The sequence below is a fragment of the Epinephelus moara genome, chromosome 17 (genome assembly GCF_006386435.1).
Source record: "Epinephelus moara isolate mb chromosome 17, YSFRI_EMoa_1.0, whole genome shotgun sequence".
Taxonomy (NCBI): domain Eukaryota; kingdom Metazoa; phylum Chordata; class Actinopteri; order Perciformes; family Serranidae; genus Epinephelus; species Epinephelus moara.
This window is the reverse complement of record NC_065522.1, coordinates 17,097,160-17,119,842: the sequence shown is the minus strand read 5'-3', so window position 1 is coordinate 17,119,842 and position 22,683 is coordinate 17,097,160. Positions and strand designations below refer to the sequence as shown.

Here is a 22,683-nt window from a genome sequence, read left to right as displayed (position 1 = left end):
GTGTTCCTGTCTTTCTTTCTTTTATCCTGGTCTTTCTTCCTTGATGTGATTTACGGCCAAACTCAAACCTCACACCACACTGCACCACACACTCATCAATGTTTCACCCCTCTGCAGCCTTAAAAAAACGCACTAAAACATTCCAGCAATGCATTAACAACACAGGCTTCACCACTGTGTGACCCACAGTCAGCACTGTGGCAAACACACACACACTCACACACAGTCTATTACAGAGGAATGTGATGGTTTTCTGTGGGATGTTTGGTTCAGGCTGTTTTGGAGATACTCGTTAGGGCACCGTTGCCATGGGGACGGAGACAGTTGAACAAAAAATGTCTCCAAAAATGGGTTTTAGAGGAGTCGGCTTGGCACCATGGAAGTATCTTTTTCTTAATCTGAATGTGCTTCTGTTTGCCGTCCAACTTTTTCTCTTTTATCTCAACCAATTCTTTGTCTCTAGATCGAGGATGGAGGGAAGGCCGCCCTGTGCAAGAAGCTAAAAGTCGGCGACGAGCTCATTAACATAAATGGGTCCGCCCTCTATGGCAGCAGACAGGAAGCCCTAATCCTCATCAAGGGATCGTACCGGATACTGAAGCTTGCAGTCAGGAGGTAAACACTTTGACTCGACAACAATGAGAAATAATTGCATGAAGGGCTCAGATGTTGTTGACACGCACAGGAGATATTTGCACGCACACATTTTTTTTTTTTTACCTGAATACTTTCACGACTTCAAAGTGAATATTTGAGCATTGGTGTCCCGAAAACGGATGTGAGTTTGTCGCCTGTTGTTCTCTTTTCCTTCTTACTGACACTTGAGATGTCTTGGCGTTGACTCACCGAATTGGGAAGGAAGGTGAGGGAGGAGACGAGAAGTCAGTGATGGTGCTTTTCCTGGTCTGTTAGGAATCTGCTAGGCTGACATGCAAACACACTGAGGCGATCTTTCACACATCAAGAATGTTTTACAGGAAGTAAACTTTGACCTTCAGGGTGTCACAGAGGGGAAGCTGATAACCTCTGATGAGCAGGGAGGAGTGGATGTGTGGGATTGTGTGTGTGTGTGTGTGTGTGTGTGTGTGTGTATTGGTAATAATTTGGAAAAGGATTTGAATCTTAAACAAGTCAACAAGGAGATAAATTGTAGATTTCATTTTTTTGTGCATAAGTCCTATGATGATTTAAGGAAAACTTTATTCTTATGATTGAGGACATTCTGACTGTGGGTCATGCTAACTTTGCACTCGGCTGTAGAGAAACACAAAATCTGACCTAAAATACATTATATTAACACACCAAGAAATTAGCTTGCCAGGGGTGTAATGTGAGATTTGTACTTCTGCGTCGAATCGACACTGTACCTATGATGTAGCCTTATGTGTACCTCCCCAGAAATGGAACTACACGTTACAGCGACACAGACCTCCTGTCTGTTTTTGTAAGCTGAAACCATTTCCCTCAGTGGAAACAAAGCTCCATTTCCCTCAGTGGAAACAAAGCTTTTATTTACTTTAGTTTCACAGATAAGAAACAATAAATTGAAAAGTCAGTAAAGCCTACACAAAAAAGCATTTTAAGTCTTGTGTGTGATTTATCCTGGCTTCATATGAGCAGAGGAGATCTCTGATCGTCGCTAAGCTAATTTATACAATGTAAAATGCCATAGGCTTGTGCTAATAGCGTTAGCATGGTAAAGTTGTGTGGGAAAACATGTTTAGTATAAGACAGTTGTTTTGTCAGTGAACCTTGTGAGTTGTAATGGAGCCAGATTATGTAACGTTACCTTTGTTAAATGTTGCTGTTGTCCCTGGCTTCATATGAGTAGAGAAAAAGTCTTCTAGCCACTAGGCTAATTTATACAATGTAAAATGCCGTAGGCTTGTGCTAATAACGTTAGCATGTTGTATTTGTGGGAAAAATGTGTCCAGATAAAGACAAGTGTTTGTCTGTGAATGCTGCGAGTTATAGTGAAGCTGATTTGTGTACTTGTGTTTGAAATTGTCTCTATTAAGCCATGTTTAACGTGTGTTTAATGTGTGCTTTGAATCAACTAAACTTTACAGCACAGCACAAGTATAATTACTCATAACGGCATGTCCATGTGTGTAGACTACGGCATAGGCTCTGTCGTACAAGTACAAATCCCCCTCAAAGTGGGGGACTAGTGGCCCTTTCCCTACAGATGCCACCCTGGACCACATTTTGTCATGATGATTAATTCAGAGAATCTTTAATGTTGCAGCTTTAATGTTGGTTTGCAGCACACTGACACTAGTTGGGTGAAATAAGGAGGAGAAACAGTTACTCGTTTCCCACCCTGCCCCACCCAGCCCACTGTTGGTATTTTGGCTCAGGAAGCAGAACTAATGGCAGGAATATTTCCACTCTGTGAACTACAGTCAAGTTGGCGTCTTAAGAGAGAATTAGAGGGTGTTGGGTGAAACTGCCCCGCAGATGTGAGGTCAGATGTAACGGCATCTCAGCTCAAGCTTAAATTATATGCTGATCTCTATGAAACATTTTCAGTTTAGCACTTTCTTATCACCCTGATGTCACTTGGATTTTCCTGTCTCTATTTAAGGACCTTTACCTTGTGTTGTTGCCACTTAGTGGATGTAGGTGGAAATGCAGCCAATGTTCAAAAACTTTATACTAAGTTTTGAACAATGTTTTACTGAAAAGGGAAAGAAAAAAAAGAGTTTTGTTATTTTTCTCAGCTTTTCTGTCTCCCTGACATTTACACTTTCCGTAATACTCAACTGGAGATTTTACTGGTGTTAGAACTCTCACTTTGTCTGCTCTGGACGGCTTCAGACAGCTGTTTGGCAGCAACACGTCTCGTTCTGGCTTTGAAAACAGATCTAGCCGTCAGAGCGTTGCTGGGTTTTCTGCTCCCGTTTCTGCAGCAGGCGCAACCCTTGTCTAATGCTGTTAGACACACACTTACGAGCCAACGTTTACACACATACACACACACATACAGTATAGATTCATTCACACAGACACAGATGGACTCACAGAGATGGCTTTGGGAATGCAACTGATTATGAGCATGCCACCCAGTTAAATCCACTCTGTGTGTGTGTCAGTGTTTGGTATGTGTTGCATGTCTGACTCGCAGGGGCTTTCCCAACGCTGTGTGTGTGTTTGTGTGGTGTGTGTGTGTGTGTGTGTGTGTTTAGAGATGTGTGTGCATCAATAACATCCATATGCGCTCCACATGTTTACAGTAACAGTTGCTCCTGGTTATTCATTAAAAAACACATCACAAAGTTTCCTTTCTACACACAAAATGATTATGCAAAGTATACAGCCCTATTTTCTACTTTCCTGAGAACACTTATGAGAATTCACGTTATCCTGCAATTAAAATAAGAACATGGAAAACACCAAATTTGAGCTCAAAACACCTGCAACAATAAGGCCTTGTAAAAAGACATTCAACATTGTAATTACCTTCAATCCGTGCACATTTGTGTGAATGAATCTGTGTTTTTTTATGTGGTTTGTGTGCGTATTTCTCTCTGTATGCCCGTATAAAGCTGTTATTGTATTTTGGCAGCAACACTCTGACCACGGCCACCCCACACGTGAATCAAACTCACTTTGATTGACAAGTTACTGACACTAATAGCCAATCACGGCTGCAGTATTGGGAGGGACCCTGCTGCACTTTGACCTCTGCCAGTCACGTCACGGCCTTCACCAGCCGTGTTTCAGTCATTACTGTAGGAACCCTCTGGAAGGTACTGTAGGGGTCTGCTGCCAGACATCGCACACACACACACACACACACAGACACACAGGCCACTCAGGGATGATGAAATGCTCACATTTGCACATTTGGCTCGTCCTGTATAGTTTTAACAGTGGAAAAGGGCCCTTAGTCAAAAGCCAAAACTAGTTACCACCTCTTTTAATAACACAAGGGGACTGTTGGTGCTGTGATGGCATGTGAGTGGACGGACCTCTGTTTCTTTTTCTGACTCAGAAGGGCATTATTAGGAGTGTAAAAAACTGCTGTGTGTGTAATGAAGACAGAAATAACCTCACCTCAGCATGTGAGGGGCATGTTAGAAAAAGAATAAAAGAAGAAGAAACTAACAACAGCAGTAACACAACACAAGGTTCCTCTTGTTACTCAACATGCATCATCCTGAATGGTCAACAGGCAAAAAAAAAAAAAGATTCACAAACTTGCCTAGACTGCACTTTTCTATTTCTGTCTCTGTTAGAGACAGTTCTGTTCCAACCTTATCCTTATGAAACCCTGTCAAAATCCCACAGGATAAAAAACAAGGACACACATTGTTATCCAAGCGTTTAAGAGCAGCCGTTTGGCCCTGCAGATTTAGACATGACGATTTGCACCATCTACAGGAGAGGAAAGTCGCAGCTGCTACAGTAGTGACACTTGCAGGAATGGAGCACACGAGTGCTCATAGCTGCTGTTTTTGAGAAAGTTTGGAGGTTTAGTTGATGTTTTGGCCTCTTGGGAGCAACTGAACAAACTGTAAACGGTCACATACAGTTTGATGATCATATGAGGCATGTTTCTGGCCATCTGATGTATACGTTTAATATTTACTGTTGTTGAGGTCTCTGAGTGCCTTTGTAGTTTGAGGTCTGATATGGTGTCCAACAGCTCATATGAGAAATATGTGGGTCTTAAGCTGATTGTTGACTTTGCCTGTTGGCTGTTTGGTGCTGCACAGGTTGGGTACAGTGAGTTATTTTTAGAGCTTTTTCCACTGAAAATAGCTGCCTGCTGTTGGAAACACTTTAAGAGCGGTGGAATCAAACCAAAACAGTGAAGTCGTGGCCGCAAAACCAGAACAATTATCTAAAAGAGGCTAATGCTGAATTTATACTTCTGTGTGGAGTTGACGCTTTACCTATGACGTAGGCTCTGCGTTGATGTACACCATACCCTACAGCATAGCCTGACATGCACCTCCCCAGACGCAGACCTCCTGTCTAATTTTGTAAGCTAAAACCATTTCCCTCAGTGGAAACGAAGCTTCTATTTACTTTAATTTCACAGATAAGAAACAATAAATTGTGAAGACAATAATGCCTCCACAAAATAGCATTTTAAGTCTTGTGTGTGATTCATCCTGGCTTCATATGAGCAGAGGAAATCTCACCTGGTTGCTAGGCTAATTTATATGATGAAAAATGCCATAGTCTTACGCTAATAACGTTAGCATGTTATGTAATAATGTAATAATCTTTATTACGGACTCAAATGGTCCACACACATACAGACAACCATTACATACATTTAAAATACATCATTAAAACTAAAAATATATACTTTCATATAAGTAATTCATCACTGTGTGTTCAAAAAGAGGTGCAAGCTATCATGCCAATGCTTTCGAAGCCTGGATGTGAACCGATAGCCCATCATAGGGCAGGTTAAGGCCATAATAATGCTATTTTCTGACAAATCCAGTCGACACATAAAATTAAACATTAACTTTCGTAACAGTGCCTGACACGTTGGTACATTAGAGGACACAAATAACTGGCTGGCACTGTGCCACCTAGGAACACGGAGCAACAGCCTCATGGCATCATTATATGCCACTCTAAGCCTCTGCATACTTTTCACTCTGTAAGAGGACCAGAGATGAGCTGTATACAGCGGGGTGACATAAGCCCTGAACAGAGCACATTTAACATCTGCAGAACACATAGAAAATTTCCTCAACAACGTATTGGCCTGTGCATATATTTTACAGCATTGACGATGGATGTCACTGTCATCCATAAGATCATCAGAGAAGACATGTCCAAGATAATATATTATAATAATAATATATTTGATTTGAAAACGTGTTTAGTATGAGACAGTTGTTTTGTCAGTGAACCTTGTGAGCTGTAATGGAGCCGAATTTTGTGACATTACCTTTGTTAAATGTTGCTGTTGTCCCTGGCTTTTGTGACATTACCTTTGTTAAATGTTGCTGTTGTCCCTGGCTTCATATGAGTAGAGGAAAAGTCTGTTAGCTGTTAGGCTAATTTACTCAACGTAAAATGCCATAGGCTTGTGCTAAAAACGTTAGCATGTTGTATTTGTTGGGAAAATGTGTCCAGATAAAGACAAGTGCTTTGTCTGTGCTAGTTATAGTGAAGCTGATTTGCGTACTTGTGTAAAAGCTGTTATTACCCATACTTTCTCTTTCCATAGGTGGCGCAGTTTAACAATATGTAGATATGGTCTGACAAACAAACAGCTCCCTCTTGTGGAGAATCTGCCTCTTAAATGGTGATTGAGTGTGTTTGTGAGGTTGTTCCAAACCAATTCTATGAAGTTCTCTGCATCTTAAACATGTCCTTGTGAATCCTAAACTAAGGACATTTTGGGACAAAATGCTTCGTACTTGACAACAGAAATTAAGGTTCTCCTCCCACTTTTTGCTTTCTTTGTTCAGTTTAATGCCACCAAAAGTAAAAAAAAAAATGCAGCTTCTTGGCTGTATTCTCAGCCAATTATCCTACACGTTAAATGTTTGTACAACTATAACTAGGGACTCTTTATGTGCTGCTCATTTTCTTTGGTGCCCTCTTTCTTCATCACAACTACCTACTTTTCCAAGGCGGCTGCCTGCCAAGCATTTGTCACCATTTCTGCCAAGCTGTAGGGACTCCACCTTGTATGTTTTTATATGTGCGTGCACACACGTGTACACGTATTTTAGTAAGTGTGAGAAATTTGGCGTGCGTGCCGTTTCTGTTATTCTAAGCTCCATTAAAAGTCACTTAACCTAAACTGAGACGGAGAGTAGTTATATGGACTTCTTACACCCAATACGCTTGTCTTGGAACCATCAGGAAATTACTCACTAGGGTTCCCCTGCACAGTATTTTACTGTATGTTTGTGAATAAATGGGCTTCTTTTCTACTGACGGAGCAGGCAAGGAAAATGTACATACTGTAGTGGATTTAATTATATGATGTAAATGCAGAGGAAGGAAATGTGGAGTTGGCGAGGAGAGATGATTTGTTCAACTTCAGGGTTGGAAAATGGCGCTTTTGTGCGACTTTTCTGCTTTGATATGAAGGCTTGCGTTGGATTCATGAAGGGGTGTATTGTGTCTAACAGGTTTCCATTACGTTTATAAGGAGTTGTGTAACAGCGGAAATGAAAAACATTTGATTCTCATGTTTTTCGACTCCTAGAAGGATGTTAAACTCTTATTCTATAAGTGTAGTCCAGACATTTTCCTCCATTAATTCTGCTTTTTGCTCTTTATCTCAAGTGTATCAGTTATTGTTCGAGCTTTCCCTCCAGGCTTCACATCATCGTCCATTCTTTAATTAAAATATATTCAATTCAGACTTGCTGCATTGTCCTGCACTGCTGAAAGAAGAGCAGGCCTGCAGGCTATATTTGGCCAACCGCAGGAATTTACTGGCCTGCCCAGCAGTTCAGTGGAGGGATAGGACAGCAGTGTGTTTGGGCCTGTTTTAAGTTTATATCAGAGGCGATGCTTTATGGGCATTTTAACAAGACAACTGATGGTAAAAAGGACCCACAGTGCTGTTAACTGGTGTTTTATTTGACTCCTAATCAACACATGCACTATCTAAAGGAATGCAGAAAACATCTCAGCAAGAAAACATAAACAAAATATAATTTCAGAAGTCTGAGCACGAGTTTGAATTTTTTGGCAGATCAAGAACTTCATTATCCAGAAACAACATTATTTACATAAAAATATGAATAAGGGTTGAACTCCTCAATCAAAGAATGTGTTGAGTATGAAAAACCAGGACAAATTTCCAAGTGTCCAAAGCGAACTCCTCAAATACCTTTGCCTGACTACCAAAATATAAGACAGCAAATTCTCACATTTCAGAGGATCAAACCCGCCAATTCTTTGTCATTTTTGCTTGATAAATGCTTTATATAATGACTAAATAATGATTTATTTATCACTATACTTGTTGTTGATTAATTATCTAACATAACAATGACATCAAAAGCTCAACTTAAAAGCTGTTGTATGGTTTTTGCCCATGCAGCAACCCAGTACTGAAAAAGGAAGCCAATAGAGCTGCCCCCGACTTAGAATTTTCCTAGTCAACCAATAGTGGTCATTTAGGCCCATTAGTCGACTAGTCGCCTGCATGTTTTATATTAATTTAATCATTAAATGATATATTTTGGGCAGGGCAACACAATGGTTTGAGTCAAGGTGTGAGAAAGAATAGTATCAGTAACATTGTTAACACTGTGCTACATTACAGAGAAATACAAAACCGTACTAATGAACCTTCATTAATATAGGCCTATATTTTATCTACAAGTGCATGTCACACACTGAGCAAGCCGCCTGTTAATGACGCTGTCGGCAAAGCAGTAATGATTGTGCTAAGTGGCTAATGGGCATGTAGCTACTGACATGTTTCAGATGATACGTCATGTTTGTAGTCGACCAATGAAGATGAGTTTACACATCACCTTGGGTTCGTCCTTCACCTTCTCAAAATGATCCCACACTTTGGATTTCCTGCCCGACATGTTATTAACTAGCCTGTGGAATAACCGCAGGTACCAGAGGTTGAGGGTTTTTTTGGGGGGTTTTTTGTGCGACTAGGCGACCAATGTAATCTCGCTGAGTAATGACCTTTCTGGTTGACTAGCGTTTGGTCAACTGTTAGGGGGCAGCCCTAGAAGCCAATGCAGAAGTGCTAAAAACTGCAGTTCTTTGAATGACCACTTGAGGCTGGCTCAAGAAGTGAATCAATCCCCATGTTAAAATGCCCAACTTTACAGCAGAAATAAACATGTTTACAACCTGGTACAAAAAAAAAAAGGTGTAGGTCTCTAGCTAATGTCAACATTAATGACAGCTGTACGGAGGGTAAATTTAAAGATAACTCACCCTTTTTAAATTTTATTAAGGCTTTAAGTTAAGCATAATTAGGGACGTGGCCACTTTAGTGACAGTCTATGAGTCAGATACACCCCTTGTTCCTCCACAGCTCCACCCTCTTGTTCAAATTTAGTCACCTCTGGCTCCAAAGAAATGGCAATGGCCAAACTGACGAGCTTTAAAGCGGGATTTCAAGCACTAACCAATGGTTGACGATGGCTTCGTCCATTGTTTTTTTACAGTGTATGATGTTGCCCAGTTGTCACAGATTGTAGATGTTTCAGCGCTCAGAAAAAATGGAAACTTGAACATCTACACTCCCATGTAACGTGAGCAAACTCCATCTGCTCAGGAAGATCATACGATACGACCTAAAGCTCCAGAATTACTGCTTACTGAGTAGACATTGTGATGGGATTGCATGCATAAAAAATGTGCAATAAATCTCAACCACAAATATGATTTTTATGGTGGGTTAGAACAACATATGTACAAGTGTGTTTTATGACATTCGTAGTACTAAATCCCCATAAAACAAACACAGTTGAATTATAGGCATGTGAAAGTGGAGATAATCAGGCTGGACAGCTTGTATTGCTTAGCAATACAATTTGATGTAGAGCTGTAAATTTGACACTTATGACTCGTTAATTCTTACAGTAATGACTACTTTTAAGATATTGAATGGGGAACATTTTCTATTGCTGAACCCTTTATAGGCATGTGACCTTTCACCCCTCCACCCTCTGTTACAGGAGGTATTTTTGTCTCTTTACATCTTTTCGGGTGTTTTGAGTGACTGATGATTTTTCCAATATATTTCTGGAGGGGAAAAGAATGTTTGGGGATGTTTTGTTAACTTGACCTGGAAATGTTTCTTCTATAGTACTTCCTGTTTTCAACGACCTTTTGTTAGATCCAGCTTGTGTTGCAGTGTGTGTGTGTGTGTGTGTGTTTCAGTTTCTCTCTGTGGGCAGCCGTGGAAGAGGCAGGAGGACATTCTTCAGCTTTCGCATAATTTCCTGTTCTTTCCAAAGTTTGCCCCCCCTCTACTTCCTGTCCAGCTTGGACTTAATGCGTTGGTGAAATTTGTGTGAAAAGAGGCAGCTTGCAAAGACTAAACAGTTTATTTACAGCTGCTGATGGATTAGGAAATGGCTCTGTAGATGCAGGTGTGCATCTATGTGGTGTTTATTATCGTTTACACTTTGTTTTTATTGTACAGATGAAAAAACAAGATATGACCCGTTAATTAGTGAGCTTTAAAGTTGCTCATAGGTGGATTATGGTCCCCTTTCAGGGCTTTTCCATACACATGTGCTGGCTTGGCTTGACTTGGTTTGACTACTGGTTTGACTACCATTACAACATGGCTACCCGCTTGAAGTTGTGTCTTTAACTGATGACTGATGATTAAGTGATGACGTTTAAAAGCAGCAGGCGGATCCACGGCTACAGTCCCCTGTTATGTATCTGCAAATGTTCTTCCATCGCATAGCAGGGCAGGTAAAAAAAAAGTTTACCTGTTGGAGGTGAGCTGTTTGCCGAGGTGCAGTAAGAAGCCGTTGGCTGTTTCTGCTTGTACTCCTCCTTGCTGTGTTATCAGTAGATTTGTATATATTGAAGAATAGCCACTAATTTAGTGATAAACACATTTAATTTCCTCTAATTTCCCATAGATTATAAACAATAAAAGTCCCCCATTATTTGTTAGGTAAAACCTTTTATTGTGCTGCAGCAAAATAAGATGTTGGGTTTTCATCAGAAGTAACTTAACAAGATTCCAGTATACTTGAAGGTGAACATGAAACGGTAAAATAAAGCAGATATCTAAAGTAAAAACAGAGATGTAGGAGAGAAACTAAACTCCACAACACAGAGATAACGTTAGAAGCTACAAAAGTACTGAGAGCTGAACAGAGACTTTAAAAAGATGCCTTTTCTGAAGTCTCCTGCACAGACATAAGTTAAGTCTTGCAACACACCCTTGTTTTAGGGGAAGAAGGGCATCATCTAGTAGGATATCACTGCTACTTGCTTGGAGGCGGTAGGTCATGCTTTTGGCCCGGTGCCTAAGATGGTCTATCTTGGGCACAGTGTGGCACAACTTTGAATTGAAACGTAAATCGACGCAGCATGGTTTGTTTTGGCAAAGCCGGAGCTGCCAATGGACAAGTGGAACCAAAGCTGTTTCTCTGTGTTTTCAGTCTTGGTGCTTAGCTAAGCGGCTCCAGCTTCACGTTCAAAATACAGATATAAGAGTGGTATCAATATTCTCATCAAACTCTCAGGAAGAGATTCAATAACAATATATCTCAAAATGTTTGAACTGTTCCTGAAGTGCTGATAATGGGATGCTCTTCTGTTGAATCCTCTCTTCAGGCTAATTAGACGTGAATGTAAACTCATAAGATTTTGCTTTTAAAGAATCAGAAGGAAAGTATAAAGGAGCAATAATCTGGACCCAATTTGGGTAATCTTGTCCAGTGTATTTAAAAACCCAACAAATATCTGCATCCATTTGTATCAAGTGTTGAAAGTACAGCAGACATCTAATGCCCAGTGGGAAAAGAAATAACACTCTTAGGTCTCAAATTTGACAGTGTACCAGTCGTGTTCAGCCAGAGCGTTTTTACTGTGTTTTAGACCCCTGTAGCCAAAGAGCCAATTAATTCAAACTGGTGTAATTTTATTCCTCTAAATGTATGTATATATACGTAGTGAAAAAACTCCGTTATCATTTGTCAACCAAAACTGTAGCTCACTTTCTACCCATTGTAAAGTGCAGCTGTTTGTTTTATTTTTACGATATCAATCTTTTCATATCATTTTCTTTCTTTCAAACAGTGAACAATCTGACTTTGGAAGGAAATCTCTCTCAAATTCAGAAGCAAATCAAAACACAAGTTGGGAAAAGAAAACCTGTCAGATTACAGGGCAACAAAGCAGGAAATATCCCATAGACCAGAGTTCTTCGTGGCAGCATGAAAAACGCTCACAGTGGCAGGAGCAGTGAACTAGAGGAAATTAAAATGATAATTACAAGAGAGACTGATATTGTGTTTGATGTTTTGACAGGGTAAACAAAACTTTATGACAAAGCTCTTTCATCTGAGCGGACTTTTTCATCTCTGCTGCACATTAACTAAACAATTATTTTGCCGAGGGCTGGACGGGGAGGAGAAAGAGGAGATGAAAGAATGAAACAGGGAAAGTGGGTGAAAGAGAAAAGAGAGGAATTTTAGGTAAAATACATTTTTGACATGTTTTGACACATTGCCTGACTCATCAGGTATAAACATGGACCCTTCTTCAGATTTTTGACTCATGTTAAAATGTTGTGGAGTACGAACAACACAAAACAATGGCATGTAACAGAAATGAATAGGAAAATAAGTTTTGCTCGGCTCTAACTGGTGAATGTCACTTTGTCCAATTTCTGAGACGACGAACAGGTCAAACATTTGTACAATAATATTTCATTTCAATGTACAGTACCTGATTAAAAAATAATAAATAATAAAAGGTTCCTCACAAAAGTTGGGTAATTATGTAATCATCTGAAAACCTACAACTACCAGAATGCACTGCGCTACAGGGGAGCAATAAAAACTGCCATTGCTGGGTGACTAGCATTTTGACACAGACAGAAACAATATGGCAGCTGTCTGGTAACAAGCAATCTTTAATTAAACCCCATTTCCACCGAGCAGTACGGTACAGTTCAGTTCAGTTCAGTTTGGTATGCTATTTTGCGTTTCCACTGTGAAAAGTTGTGGATGGTACCAATGAAACCATTTCATACCGTCCCCTCTGTTGGGGTACCTAGCACACAGATCTGGTACTAAACGGTGGAGCTGTGAACACTGCAGTCTGTTGATTGGTCAATAGAGGACAGTCACTCTGCTTAGGACAGAGTTGTGGCTGGTTTTGTGGCTCATGTAACCACTGTTCATACTGTGGAGAGTTTTATTAGTAAACTGTAACTATGAGAGTTTTATTAGTAAACTGTAACTATAAAATGAAAGGATGTTTTGCTGCCTCTTGCTGCAGCTGTAGTCTGAGAAAAAATTACTTAATTCACTGGACTGACTGCCGGCGACTTTTAAGGTGGAACGTGAACTTGTAATTTTACTCAATGCGTGAGTTGACGACATGAATCCATCAGCACACCTTAAATTCCACTGTGACAACTTTGACCATTCCAGCAGTTTTTATTGTCTTTCATTGATGATATTCACTTTTAGTAATGAGTGGATCTTGAAGCGTTCATATATATTAATTTCGACCAGATTATGTCAACTGCATACACCCAATCCTCACTTGGAGGGAAAAAAAGCGCTGCGAAGCGTAGTTCCTGTGGGCTACAGCAACAGTAAACCCCTGAGCTTGCCTTACAACAACTAAATGCACAAACCCGCTATTTTTAAATATCCCATGGAGAGAGACTCACTGCATCCTTCTCTATTTTGTTAGGAAAATGTCGGCGTGCAGCCTCGTTCTGTGGACGATAAATGAGATGCAGACTTCCATCTGTGTCACCAGTTATAAGCAAAAAGGACAGAGCAGTGAGTGACAACAACCCCGCCCACATTTAAGAGTACAGTTTACGGTGGATACTCTAGGGTCTAGGTACCATGTCTGAGGGATTACTTTTGGTTCCAAAGGTACCATACCGAAATTGTTTGGTGGAAACGGGGGTTTACAGTTAAACTCTTTGTATCCAAGGTTGTGGGCATACGGAAATGCCAAAGTACAATCTGTAGTTCAAGCAACAGCCCAAGAGCCAGCAAAAACCTGCCAGATTGCGCATTTTGCATCTTTTGGCGAGCTTGAGCTGAAAGACGAGCAGAGAGATTGAGGTGCTCGTAAGATAGACAAAAGTTTATCATAGTACATTTACACATACTAGCCACATTGTTATACAAAGCTCGTTGAATATCGGCAAAGTATCCCTTTAAGGAAAAGTATGAGTCCTTCTTCACCGTGATTGTGTTTAGATAACATCAAACAATTGGCTTCTTTTGTTACTGTAAAAAGAAAAACATGGATGTTTTGAGAAAAATTTCTTACAGTAATCTACCAAATTCCAAATTATTGTTTTGGTATTGAAACTTCGGTATTGTATCAGCATTAGTATTGACAATTTTCTATTGATATGTAACCCAAGACATACACTTCGTTTAAGCTCAATACATTCCCATCATGTCTGGATGCTTTTTTCAGACTTTATTATCCAGCCAAAACTACGATTGAGGCTTTTTCCTCTAAAATATTCGACTTGACTTTCCTGCTCTGTAATCTGTCTGTGTTGACCGGTGAGCTGCTCAATTTCACAGTTTTGTTTGTTCTTGTTCATTTGAAACATTTGTTTTCTTCTTCTTCCTGGAAGAGTTCATCCTCCAACGCTCCAGATCTTCTCTGTGTATGTGCTGACTCGTTCTTTTCGTTTTTTACTTTTTCTTGCTTGTTTCAGACTGTCAGAAGGAGGTCTGTGGGTGCGGACACACACAGCACACACACACATTCATATGACTGTTTGGGAATTTTACCGCAGACAGATTGATGGGCACACGCACACACACACACACACACACACACACACACACACACACACACACACACACACACATCCCGTTGTTTAGATTTTTGTACCACAGGGTCCCTGGAGACCGGGGCAAGACTAAGGTCTTCAGTGCCAAGAACTATGAAACACAATAGTCTGCCCCCCATCACTCCTTCCCAATCTGAACAATAGACATTCCTGGCATTCCTCAAGACCTCTTCCTCAAACACACACACACACACATAAACACACACACACACACATATGGATATACACCACTCTGGGTCTGATTAGGACCCTGACTGTAAATGATTTCAGTTGTGACGCTTTTAGGGATGTATTATCGACAGAGAAGAAGAATGTGTGTTTCTGTTTTATACTCAGGATGAACAGAAATGGGGGGAGGTGTCAGCCTCGGGGATAGAGAAGTGAGTTTATGAGGTTTGCAGTCCATTTGGGTGGTAAAAAAGTCGATTCAGGTAAAACTTGAGGTTCTTAGTCTCCCACGATTCTGGATTTATTTAATAGTTTAAAAAATGTATTCTTATATGTTAATGTCTCTTCTTGCTGACGATGCAATATAGATGGAAATCTGTATCCGTGGTTAGTATTTATGAACCATTATCATATGAAGGGGAGAAAACTGATTTAGCTCCTCAAGGAATTTTTTTATTTAACAATCTCCTGGGAAGGAGTGAGCTTGACCTGTACTGTATGCTACTGTATGTAAACTGCATGCCACCTAAATGGCAGTCGAGCTAACTGGTCTTACTGTATGAGTGGAACATGTCCAAAAGAGTCATAGAAAATTGGACCATGCATTTAGAGTACTTGCCCCCCCCATCCTGTCAAATCTGACCATGACATTTATCAGTTTTTTTACGAATTGAAATGTGTTAAAATCTTATTTCACTGTAGAGCTGCAAGCAGTGCCTCGTTGCCTTGCTGTAGCTCTTTCTGTTTATCTTGAAATTACCGCTCCTGTAGTGTTAGCTGCACACCGGGAACAGTTGGTGACAGTCTGTGCACATACACACAGTGACAGGGCTTACTGTTAGCATCACACAGCTAACATTATCTAACTGTTATTAACAGGACAGAGTCGAGCTGTTTTGGCATCTGTATGAGTGTATTAGGACTGTTAAACAGTTTGGTGTTGGATGCTAGCCGCTGCTGCTGTGTTAGCTCATACTTACTAGGCAGCTGTTGAACTTAGTGGTAGGAGAGCGACTCGGGGACGGATCGTCAGTGCTGTGTCTAACCTGTTTAGCATAAAAGGCAGTGACAGAAGGTTGCTGATTTTTCTTGTGTTAACTCTGAATTTAGTAGAGCTGCTGCTCCTTTATGTTGAAAGGGGTCAGTTGAGATGGTTCGGGCATCTGATCAGGATGCCTCCTGGGTGCCTCTTGTTAGAGGTGTTCCGGGTATGTCCCACTGGTAGGAGGCCCCGGGGCAGACCCAGAACATGCTGGAGGGATTACATATCTCACCTGGCCTGGTTATGCCTTGGGGTCCCCCAGGAGGAGCTGGAAAGTGTCGCTGGGGAGAGGGACATCTGGGGTGCTTTGCTTGGCCTGCTGCCCCTGCAAATTGGCCCCAGATAAGCGGTTTGAAATGGATGGATGAATGGATTTATGACTTAATAGACTTGACTGAAGCCTGTCTCTTAAATAAATGAATTTCAAATTGCACTTGTTTTCCATTGTTGGCCAGTTTACATTCCTATTCTTGCATTATTTTTTTTTATTTTTTTTATGAGTACTCGAATACAATTAAGTAATTTAATGTGGAACTTAAATATGGAAGTTACTCAAAATGCCCATCCCTCCAATTTACGAATCCTGCAGGCACAGAGCAGCAACAGCATCAATCAGGAGTCTTGTTTTAGATCAGCTAATGAATGTTAGTCCAATTTCAACTCTCCTTTTAGCTCTGTTTTGGTCTCCACCTCCTCCTGTGGAAAATGTCTGGTTCTTTAGCTGCTGACTGCTTCACTATGTTCACCAGCTAGTTGCTAACTTCTGTCTGTCTCCTGTTTGGCAGTGGACAGAGAGCTTTTTTGCTGAAAAAGTGAGTTGAAAGATGCCAATTCAGGTGATAATTATCTTGTACTTGCAAAGGTTAAACTTAAAGCATCTTCACTGAATTCAGAATTTATTTTGAGCCTTCAAGTCACAACCCAAAGTACTGAAATAGAAAGTAATCGTAAAACCAAATTTTCCACCCCTACCGGTTTTATTCCCAAGGAACCCAAAGAATTTCCTTTCATTGTTACTGTTCAAATCATGACATAAAATGAATCAGAAAATGAAACGGCAACAGTTTGGTAATTGTTTAATTGCGATTTATTCAGGAAAAAAGGACAAAAATGCTGGTTCCACTCTCTCAAATGAGAATATTTAAAGCTTTTCTTTGTCTTCTGTGATAATGAACTGAAAGCTGAGCTGTTGTCTCATTAAAACAAGCATTTCACAGGTCAAAAATTAATCAGTTAATCCAGGAAGCATTCAGCAGATTGATCAACAATGAGAGTAATCGTTACTTGCAGCCTTAGCACAGCGAGAGTGTACAAGCATGAGTGTGTGTGAGTATCTTTGTGGGTGAGTTTGTCCGTCCTCTACGCGTGTGGTCTGCTACAGTTTATCTGTCTCCTCTGGCCTGGTTTTTATTAACTGGCCCATTAAACTGCGACTCCATGATACATGACACTGGCCTCTACACACACACACAGACACACACAGACACACAGACACACACACACACACACACAGTGGTCGTCTCAGACACACACAAATTCCTCAAGGCCAACTTGGACACACACACATGTTAAAAAGATGTGTCTGTGTTATGGAAGGAGAACCAGCACATTTAGTTTCATCATACCAAATCAGTGCTGTCCAGAGGATAATCCCTTTGCCCCTGTAACCTCACTTGCCCAGTTATTGATTATTTAGTCTATAAAATGTCTATTAATAATTCTTATCGCAAGTTGCCAGATCCCAAGATGTTTTTAATGTGATTTAAATGTATTTAATAGGCCATGATGGTAACATGGAAAAGCTGCAAATCTTCCTCGTCGTTCTCAGACTGTGCTCAGTTTCTGGTGGGTCAATTGCTGTACATTTTATTTTGAAATTTGAAATGTTGCATTGACTTTTCTAGCCATTTAAACAGATTGCTCCAGTTGTGTTTTTGCACCTGGTCTGGCTGGATTTTAACTGTTGAGACAGACAATTGGTTGATAAATGTCTGTTTGATCCCGATCAGCAGCTGATTGATTAAAACATCTCAAGACTGGAGTGAACTAGATAAAACAAGAGCATCGAAGGAGTGACAGGAGTGAAGAAAGTAAGCACACGGACATATTAATATTTTTCCAAGAATTCTTCCAGTACCAAAGCGGAAAATCTAATTGTCTTTGTCTTTATCTTATTTCAATGTCCGTGAAGAAAACTCAACAGAGATGGCATTCTGTGTAGGACTTTAATAACTTGTCACAGCTAATGAGTTTCTTAAAGATGCCTCACATGGTTGTTTTCAGACGTTCATTTCCTTTATTCCAGTCATTGTTGTTTGCTTGTCACTGACTCATCAGCTGACACTGACTCATGTCAGTGTTTATACTCCAAATGACAATTAAAATTCCTTCGATCACATACACTTCAACTTCTCTCGGTGCTTACACTTTCTTTTAGTATTTCCACTTAGACCGAGTCTTAATCTCTTAAGTGACACTTAAATGTTTAAACTGACGCTTCAAACTTCTCTTACCATAAAAGCAAATTTATGGTTTTGACATATGTGTATAATCGAGACTTAGCACTTCAACTCCTTTCAGTTCCTCAGCTCCTTTAATGCTCAGACTTCAGCACTTTTTCTTCAGTTCAAACTCCATTCATATTCAGCTTCTTTCAGCACTGCGCTTCATATGACCCTTTTACTCCTTTCAGTGCTTCAGCTCCTTTCTTGCTGACACTTCAACTGACACCTCCAGTTGGTTTTATCATTTAAGTTCAACAAACTTCAACTCCTTTCAACACTTCCAATTAACACTTAAGCTGCAGTTCAATTCTTGAAATTTAACTTCTGATTTGACATTCTTTCAATACTTTATCATCAGTTGCCTCTACAATTTCTTACAGTTGCTCTTGTTTCAACTGTCACTTCCACTTCTTTCAGTGCTTGACCTTGAAGTGCCTCAACTTCTGCCGTTACTGCCTGTCAAATGCATTTCATGAGGCTCCAGGGAATCAGTAATTCAAGATATCTGTTTGAGCTGTCTTTTCAACTCATCCTGACTGACGGGGACATCAAGTTTTCGAGAACATTTTTTTAAAAACTGACATGTGGATGGAGTAAATTGCAGTGAAGTACTGACTACAGGGAAACACACACACACGCACACACATTACAGGATCGAGCAGTAACAAACAGTGCATTGTGCTGCAGATGCTAAAGTGGACTTCACCCTTCCTGCCGTCGACCTCTGGTATGAGCCTAGTCTCACTGTACTGATTACCTGGTATGTCAAAAACCGTGTGTGTGTCTGTCTGTGTCTGTGTGTGTATATGTGCGTCTAAGCAATAAATGCATGCATAGTGTGTGTCTTTCAGAAATCCATAATCAAGGCTGATGAGGGTCCATTAGGGAGGCAAACAAACAGGATTGCAAGCACACACACACACACATGCACACACACACACACACACACACACACACACACACACACACACACACGCACGCACACAGACCCATAAAGCAAACAAATAGGGCTTGATTGCAGGCGAACACAAAGGGACCAAGGGGAGGAGGTGAGGTTGTTTAGGCTTTCTAGCATAGTTAACCCTTCACCCTTTTGAAGGGAAGACAGGGAATGTAAGGAATCTACTCACATGCATGTATATAACTCACATACACACACACACACACACACACACACATCTTCACACACAGTCTGCAGGAGATATAAGTCTCCAGGAAATCCTTTGAAGCCTGCTGAGGGCCTCATGTTATTAAGTGTCTGCTGTTGTGGGGTTGGTTAAACTTCAACAGCGTTAATGTCGGACACTCACACCTCTTGATGTTTGCTTTGAAAGGTTCAAATCTGGTCAAAAATAACACGGGGATAGTGACTCTGTTTCAAGCGCCACATGCAGATCTTATTAGCTGTTGCTAATCTATGAGTTGGTCAAACTACAAAACTAAACACTTTAGTACATACATTAGTATCATTCATATCCAGCCAAATATAGTTGCAAAGGTTGACATGAAGCAGGTATAGCTTAGTCTTAAACACTGCCATTTTTGCTAATCTAGGCAGCTACAAATGTAACAAATGCATGACTTGTGAAAACTATGCTAACTGATGAAGAACAGAGGCATGCAGATTACTGTGTTGTTCTGACTGAACTCCTTTTAGAGATTTGCAGGAAAGTACCATAAATGATAAGACACATAGTTAATAAAATTAATCGATTACTAGTTTCAGTCATTTATAAAGCAAAGCTGATAGATCACATGATTCCTTTCTATGCAACCAATTGGTGAATTTTGCAACCTGCCTCCACCCCAGCTCCTCCTTTTCATGCGGTATCTGACTTATCAATGTCATTTCTGTTTGTCATTGATGCTGCTCTGTTCTGTTCCCGGGGGGTCTTTGCCGCTGCTCTCCCTGCCTTAGGCTTTCCATGTAGGCACATGAAAGGGCAGGGAGGTGTGCTCTCTCTGTCTCAGGCTTTCCTCGTTTGCACATGGAAGGGCAGAGAGGTGTGCTCTGCCTTAGGCTTTCCACATAGGCGCTAAAAGAGGCTTTCTGCATAGCCCTAGGAAAGGCAGAGAGGCCCCAGAACAGAGCCGTATCGCCAAATTTAATACTGCTAATGGAAATAAAGTTTTCTTTTCCGACTGTGTTCCTGACTAAAATCTGTTTGTTGCTATCCTGGATGTGAGGATTTTTTAAAGATTTTTTTTTTATCATCATATCAAATCAATCCCAGGCAATGAGGAGAGACCCTCTGTCCCCAAACACTGCTGATATTAAAATGCAATTCATATACATATACATTCATTCATTCAATGCCCAATCTGCTTTCTGGGTCTAATTTAATTCCTGCAAAATTCCCAGCATGAAAAGCTGTGTTGTTGGGGATAGCAGCTGATCCAGGTGTGGTTTTCCCAAAAGTACACTGAAAAAAATACATTGTTACTTATCAGTAGCATGAAGGTGTTATGGTAAAAGCCTTGGTTTTTTAATAATATTCCTGCAACAGGCGTGCATGCTTAAAGAAATACAGCGATAAGGAGAGTAATAAAAGTCACCACTCCTGTTCATCCATCACCCTCACTCATGTTTTATTTATTTATTTTCTTTGGCTGTAATTATTCAGACTCAGACTCTTTTATTCTCCTGCAGACCTCCCATCATCTGTTACATTCCCTCTCTTTCATCACATTTTGTTTTTCTCGTCTCTTGGCCAAACTGAAAAAGCCCCCTTGTCTGTCCAACAGTCTCTGCTTTCTTTGCTCTTTCGATCTCTTTTTCATGCTCTGCAAACACACGTGCACACTAACACACACACAAACACACACTCATACACACAAGGAGGAAGTACCTCTGCATTTTTCCCCCCCGTCAAACAATAACAGTGTGGAACTCTGGGTATTATTTTAGCAGCCGTCCACCACTTTATCTGCTCTCCACAATACTTCCTCCCTCCCTGACTCACACATCCTGCCCGAGAGGGGGCCGAGAGAGGCAGGGAGAGAATGAGGGAGAGGGGTGGGAGAGAGAGAAATGCAGAGTGCAGGAGGGAGGAATAGCCATGTTTTGTCTTCCAGCGAGAGGAGCGAGGGAGGAGGAAGCGAGGAAAAGGAGGGAGAGGGGATGTGAGCATCGTCTGTTGTTTTTTTTCTCTCATGGTCAGAACCTGCCAGATCCTTCACTTCTTCACATGGACACCAGCACTTGGACACTTTCTACCAAGTCTCAGATGTTGCGGACAAAACCCGGTCCTCTTCGCAGACCTCAACTGGTTTGAGGACGAAAGAAAAGAGCTTTTTTTACGAGGTGGCGATTCTTCTCCGAAAAGTTGTGAGGGAGATTTAGAGAGTGTTGTTGTCTGGCTTCCCAAGGAGACGCTCAACTCTTTGAACTTGAACTCTGGGTATCAGGGATGCTGGGACGCTGAACTGGGATCAGTTTGACAGCGGATGCTTCAGCCTGTGGAGTCTGGTAGGTCGGCGCTCGTAAGCTTAGGAGTAATATCTTCTCTCTGTCTACTTTAAGGTTCAATAAGTCGAACTTTATTTTCTTACACATGACGGAAACGCTGAAGTTTGCATTTTTGTCGTTTTGGCCAACAGTCTCCACACTTTATCTTGAGCACATGATGCGTCTGTCTTTTCACAAACACCCTGATTCACAAACATTTCGTCTTCTTATTTACAATCTTTTCATCATCCTTGTCTTGTTCTGAGTCCGTCTTGTCCTCAGGAAGTCATGTTTTGCCACAGTTTCTGTCCTTATCTCTGAGACTGTGCGGAGTCCAAATCTATTTGTCTGGCACCCGTTCTGTACTGTATTGAGACTGTGTGTGTGACTCAGATTATGCGCGTTGACCTTTGCGGTATCAGTCAGCTGTTGCCGTTTCTGACCATTAAGTGGGACATTCCAGCAGCATAGAGGCTCATTCAGAGTCGCAACACAGAGAATTCATAATTTCTCTGCCTTTGACTGCTTCTTTCTCATCATCTGTGTCTGTTTTTGCCACTTCTGTTCTTTTATTTCATCCCATTTTTCTTGCATTTACTGCCATTGCGGTCTTTTTGTGTATTTGCTTTCTCAGTTTAAGGTGGACAGAAAAAAACCCTGGGAATATATCCATAAATAGAAGCTTTCCATGTCTTGCAAACCTGATTAGATTTCCTGGTTGGTTTGTGGTCACAGCAGCAACACCACAACAGCTGTAGATTTACTCATTATCTCGGTTTCCATGTAAAGGACACGCTGTTGCTTCTCGTGTGCCAGCGAATTTTTAGAAAAACATGATTCATGTGACTCCTATTTGTGTTTTTTCCGAGATGAGACAGGTAGCCAATTGGGTTAGAGTGTCAGAAACAGGAAAAGGGAGTTCTTTGGATTATCTTAATAACAACTAGTTACAGTTGATAGCGGTCCTGGTACCTCAAAGGGACAGTAATATCCAGTACTTTGGTATGTTTCC

The 22,683-nt window shown here is 40.8% G+C and overlaps 1 protein-coding gene across 3 annotated transcripts in view; it reads left to right on the top strand.

Annotated features, from left to right (window-relative positions):
* shroom4 (shroom family member 4) overlaps positions 1–22,683 on the top strand; it is an 80,993-nt gene that overhangs the window by 26,796 nt on the left and 31,514 nt on the right. The window contains exon 2 of one of the 3 annotated variants that reach the window (XM_050066532.1): positions 464–615. The exons of 1 other annotated variant lie outside the window; for it this stretch is intronic. In XM_050066532.1, the coding sequence (XP_049922489.1) occupies positions 464–615 (152 nt within the window). Of the gene's footprint in view, positions 1–463; positions 616–21,233; positions 21,693–22,683 lie in introns of those variants that run through there. One more of the 3 variants, XM_050066534.1, reaches the window with a different exon arrangement.